We start from the raw sequence: 5,459 nt of genomic DNA on the forward strand, positions 1-5,459 counted from the left end.
CAGTTTTTTTTTTTTTTTTTTTTTTTTTTTTTACATATTTATTACTATTAAAACAACAAAAATCCAGTGTAAAATCCAGACATGTGCCTCTCCCCCTTTTCCTTAGATTTATAAAATTAATCAATCGATAGTGCATATTAGTGCAATCTGGTCATTCAGTCTTCTCTGCCTTTTTCCCTTCCCTCTCCATCTTCTTTGATTTCTAGCCTACTCTTGCCTGCTCTCTCTTTTACTCTGTAGACTTTTCTACCTTCTTTTCAACTGATCTTTCAATCAGTGTTCCTATTTTCCTCTGCTCTCATTCAGTCTTCTTTCTGTCAGTCCTTTAATCTCCTTCCTCTTCTATCATTGTTACACTAATCTAAAACAGGGACATAATACAATCGAAACCCCTCCAAAAAAAAAAAAACTGGTCCCACATATTATGATTATTATGATGATTATTGCTATTATTATTGTTGTTTTCTCTCCTGATTACTAAAAAGGCTTATCACCACAATATTTGGAGCTCCAAATAAAAACAACCTAATAAATGAAGATCAAACAGGTGGTTTAATTCTCCATCCTTCTCAGATCATGTAGTTTTCATTCAGTTTTCCTTTTACTGCCTCTTATTTTTTATAATAAGTAACTTTCATATATCCAAACTAAATAGTAGAAAAATAGACCTAAGGCTGGAAGTGAAAATAAAGGTCACTGATAAGTTCAAAAAACTTTAGATGAACCCTTTTTAATTCCTAGAGAACCACAGTACCAGACTGTAAAATCGAGGACATTTCCGGGTACAGCTTTAGCCTGGGACAGGTGGTCCAAAACAGGAACTGTCCCCGGAAAACTGTGACGTCTGGTCACCGTGATTTTACTTTCTGCTGCATATTGTAACTTAATGATAATCCGTGTTATCTTAACTTAAATTGAATTTAGGCACCTAATCTGCTGATTGCATTTCTTTGCATGCGTCAAAATAACAAAAAAACAATACTGACAGCAGTCTCAAAAATATTAATTTATATGTTCATCATCACTTAATTGTAGGTCTGATTTTGGGTAAGAAGGGAAATAGTGTAATATTCTAATGAATGGAGAAGAAAACCAGTGAATGACACAGTTCATGTCTAAAGGCCTTTTTTCTCCCAAGTATATTAGAAAACCTCATAAGGTCAGACTTTAACACTGAGGCAGCGCTTTGAGGAAAATTGTGAAATACTCTTGTTGTAGAGGTTCTTTGGCTATGCTTAAAACTGCAAAAGAAGGAACAACATACTCCGTCTTACCAACGCATGCGGGAGCTGTGGCACTCCAAATCTTGTTGTACTGGCATACCGCCGTTTTCTGGCCCTTCATTGAATATCCAGGAGAACAGAAGAACTCACAGCGGGAGTTAAAGTAGGAGCCATCCGAACATTTGTAGCCTCCATAAGTTGGCATTTCAAGCTTGGGACAGCGGATCTCTGTGAGCAGAAAAAACTCAAAATTAATGACCTAATTATAGAAGTACAGCTGTACAAATATCAGGAAACTCTATCCGATCATGTGTGTGTTTCTAATATATGTTTATGATTAATTAAAAGTTTATTTTGACAAAGACACCAAGTAAAACACTTTACAAATACTGATGTTTTTTAGGCAAAATTTTGGTTAATTATGATAAATTTCTGCTTACAGCTAATAACAAATAAACATTTACTGAAGTTACTCATAGCATTTTGAAGGAGGACTGAACTCAGACATTTAGTTTGCTCTGCTCCTGACTGTTGAAGTAACAATAAACCTCATTGTGAATATATAGAGCTGTCTGAGGCCTTCAGTAAGAAGATAGAAAGATTTTGTTGATAAGATGTGAAGGGAGTTAAAGAGGTTTTAAATAATTGGAAATTAGCCTCCGAAATAAACAGAAAACAATCTGAAAGAGGATAACAACCAAAATTACAACTAACATGTCAATTTCTTTCTATACAACTAAATTCACTCAGAAGACTGCATGATAAAGAACACTGAAATGTCTCCAATGGATAATATCAGATTGTTGCTTCTATAGCTCCAAGAATGAGAGAGACGGATCCACTTTAACTCCTGCAGGAGTCATGCAAGAAGAAAACTCTTTCAGTCCAAATAAAAACATCTAGGTGAGACAAACATGACTTATAAGGTTCTTATCAGTTCAAAGTTGAATGACTGGGACAAGAGATTACAAAATGGCATTTACCTTTTACCATGTAGCATTACGTACTGGGATTATCTTTCACTAACTGTCATGTTGGTAGGGTAAGCAGAATCACTGTAGTGAGTTCTACTGCCGAGAAGTGTTATGTTTATTTTTTACTAAGCTTTTTAAGAGCATTTTAATTTTGAGTTAAATGCTGTTTAACTATGCAAATGGTTTGTCAAAGCATAGTTCTCACTACAGTGCAAAAATAAGAAAATAAGATAAACATCAAGCGGGCAAGCTGAGGGCTAAATGTTGGTGACTTTGCCTTGGCAACCCTCTCAGCCATCAAAAATGGAAAAAATTTGTTCTGATTACTTTCACGCTAGTAAAAAGTATCGGATTTTTTGTTAAACAATATATGTTTTCTCAAAATATTTGTTCATTATATATATGTCTATGCTGTTATTACATTAGGCATGGTATGCTAAACCTCCACATAGCTAACACTCTTGATATTCTGCTGTATAATGCAATATTTAGCACTGGGTGCATTGGCATTCTTCAGAGTGTCATCAAAAATGTTCTAGTCATTGGTAAATTTCGAATAGAACAAATATTTACTGGATTTTTGTCTTTAAATGATTAAATGGTGTTTTCGCCTATGAGGAACTGTACTAGCAGCACCTTTTGGACTCAACAATGGAATTGCTGAGGGGAAAAAAAAGTGCAATTTTTGTGCACTTGTAGAGAGACACATCCACTGCTTTTACAGTCTTTCAGTGTAGCAATGACAAGAGCTGATTTGTTTCTGCTTTCGTCACGATGGATGGCTTTTTAATGAACCCTGCTAGGTTTATCTTTTTCTCAGCAAACATCAAATTGTACAAAATTTCCAATCATAATGTACTACCAGCAGGTATTTAAGCTGAAGGCAGCCCCCATAGTGAATGGAATATTGTCAGAGCAAAAAATAAATCTTAATAAATATCCTGATCCTGTCCTTACATTTATTATTACTTCTTCTAAGAAACGTACACTTTCAAACAAAATTCTTGACAACAAATAGAATACACATATGCTGTTAGGCACTTCATTGTTCGTGCAAAACAATTACTTAGATGCGCATTATCCTTGTTTTTTGCAAAGCTGTATTATTCAGGAGTGGGACTAATGATCCTGCAGCCTTTGGCAAAACAGACCAACAATCTATACTCCTCGGCTCTTTGCAGAGAGTCTTTCTTACCCTCAGAGTTCTAAATGATTTTATGCATCTGTTTTGCTGTCGATATGTTGCTGCTAGGAGCAAATAAAGTGGGATTACAACAGTTTTCTGGACCCTTTGGTAAAACACGTGATGATAAAAAAGCCAAACTCATCAACATGCGCACAATCTAAAATCAATTAACTCTCTAGATGGACAAACTGTCCAACTGCATGAATTAACCTTATGGTTATTTAACCCCAAAATAAGTGGCAAATACATTAAAGACTGTCTTAACTTATATAACTAAGTTATATCATCCAAATCCAAAGCCTGAACAAGCAGAATCAGTCTCTGCACATACCTAGTGAAAACAAACCCTGCAACATGTTCCCAGAGGGAGAGACGATCCCACCTGCCATGTCTGTCTCCAGTTTTCACCCTGCTCCATTATATGTCATCAATTTGCTGCAGTGCTGGAGAAACATGCATCATGACAAAGAAAAAACATGGAAAAAAGGTTTGATTGTCAAAGTCTAACGGTCAGGATGTGTGGATTGGTGGGATGTTATATGCCACAGTAGAAGGCTGGCATTCCAAAATAGTGAAAATCCTTTCAGGGGAATAATCTAAAATAAAACTGGTAAGGCTGACCTCCAGACTAAGCCAAAAGCGATACATTAAAGCCAGAGATGGGAAGTAACGAAGTACAAATACTTCGTTACTGTACTCAAGTAGATTTTTCTGATATTTGTACAGTACTTTACTTTACTACTTTTTTTTATGGCGACTTTTTACTTCTACTCCTTACATTTTTACACAAATATCTGTACTTTCTACTCCTTACATTTTAAAAAATTGGCTCGTTACTTTAGTTTTGAATCATTTCAATGGAGTTACCGTTATTATTTTTCACGTCATCAATACCAAATTCAATCTAATTGGATGGGAATCTACGTTGCATTTGACGCACCACTACAAGATGAATCGACAGATTCTGCGGTATTCATTGGCGGCAAATCATTGCAGCTTGGTGGCGGTGGCGTTATCATAGTAGTATGGACGACGAGATGATTGAAAATGAACACAACGGAGATCTAGTCCTAATGGCAGACATCCATTTAAAATGTAGGCAACGGCATGAAAAACGTGCTTTCTACTTTTACTTTTATAATTTAAGTAAATTTACAAGCCTGTACTTCGTTACTTTTACTTGAGTAAAGAAGTTTAATCAGTACTTCCACTTTTACCAGAGTATTTTTTAACACAAGTATCTGTACTTTTACTCAAGATCGGAAAGTGAGTACTTTTGCCATCTCTGATTAAAGCTCACCAATGTATTTTTAAAGTTTAAATAGACAATGTTTTATGCATTTGTTGCACCCTGAACATATTTTATTTCGATATATAATATTTGTTTGCTGTGTTATTTATTTGTTCGATGTGACCGTTATTTTTTTTGGTCAATGCTGTTATTTAGAACATCGCATCTAGTTGCTATTGTTTACGCATATCTGATCTAGGCACTACGTCAGTGTTAGTGGCGGGAGTTGCAGAGAAGAAGAAGAAGGCTAGAGTGTGATGGTTTTGATCTGTGTGTTCATGCCCGGCTGCTCCAGAGAGAACAATCAGAAAAAGAAAAAACGTGTAGCGTGGGGCAAATAAAGTTGACAGAAACGAAGACGGAGTCCTTTCTGTTTCGGGAGTGCAACACATTCATACACGTGTTTTAGAATATGGTCAACTCTTCAAAGTTCAAGCAGACAAGGTCAGAAGGTCAGATTTTGAGAAAGTTAAATTTTTTCTTTGCAAATAAATAAAAAATTCTCAAAGTGTTGTTTTTTTTTTACAGAAAAAAAAACAATGATGTAAGAAGTTGGGGATTAAATTCAGAAAACAGAACAAAATCTACAGCAAATATGAGGCTTAATTATTTTACCTCTCAGAACTCATCTCTGCTTCACTCGTCTCTGCATCTGGGTCCTCGAGCAACCTCACCACCCATTGTTGACAGCTTAACTCTTTAAAAGTTTTGTGTTTTGGTTTTGGTTTGTTCCGTTATTTTATTGTACGTGTTGTTTTATTTGTACTTTTTGCTTGCTTTTGCCA

The 5,459-nt window shown here is 35.5% G+C and overlaps 1 protein-coding gene across 2 annotated transcripts in view; it reads right to left on the bottom strand.

Annotated features, from left to right (window-relative positions):
- srpx (sushi-repeat containing protein, X-linked) overlaps window positions 1–5,459 on the bottom strand; it is a 32,112-nt gene that overhangs the window by 12,365 nt on the left and 14,288 nt on the right. For both annotated transcript variants that reach the window (XM_015399147.1, XM_015399146.1), the window contains one exon: window positions 1,275–1,451. In XM_015399147.1, the coding sequence (XP_015254633.1) occupies window positions 1,275–1,451 (177 nt within the window). The remainder of the gene's footprint in view (window positions 1–1,274; window positions 1,452–5,459) is intronic.

The sequence above is a fragment of the Cyprinodon variegatus genome, unplaced genomic scaffold (genome assembly GCF_000732505.1).
Source record: "Cyprinodon variegatus isolate N-32 unplaced genomic scaffold, C_variegatus-1.0 Scaffold991, whole genome shotgun sequence".
Lineage (NCBI taxonomy): Eukaryota > Metazoa > Chordata > Actinopteri > Cyprinodontiformes > Cyprinodontidae > Cyprinodon > Cyprinodon variegatus.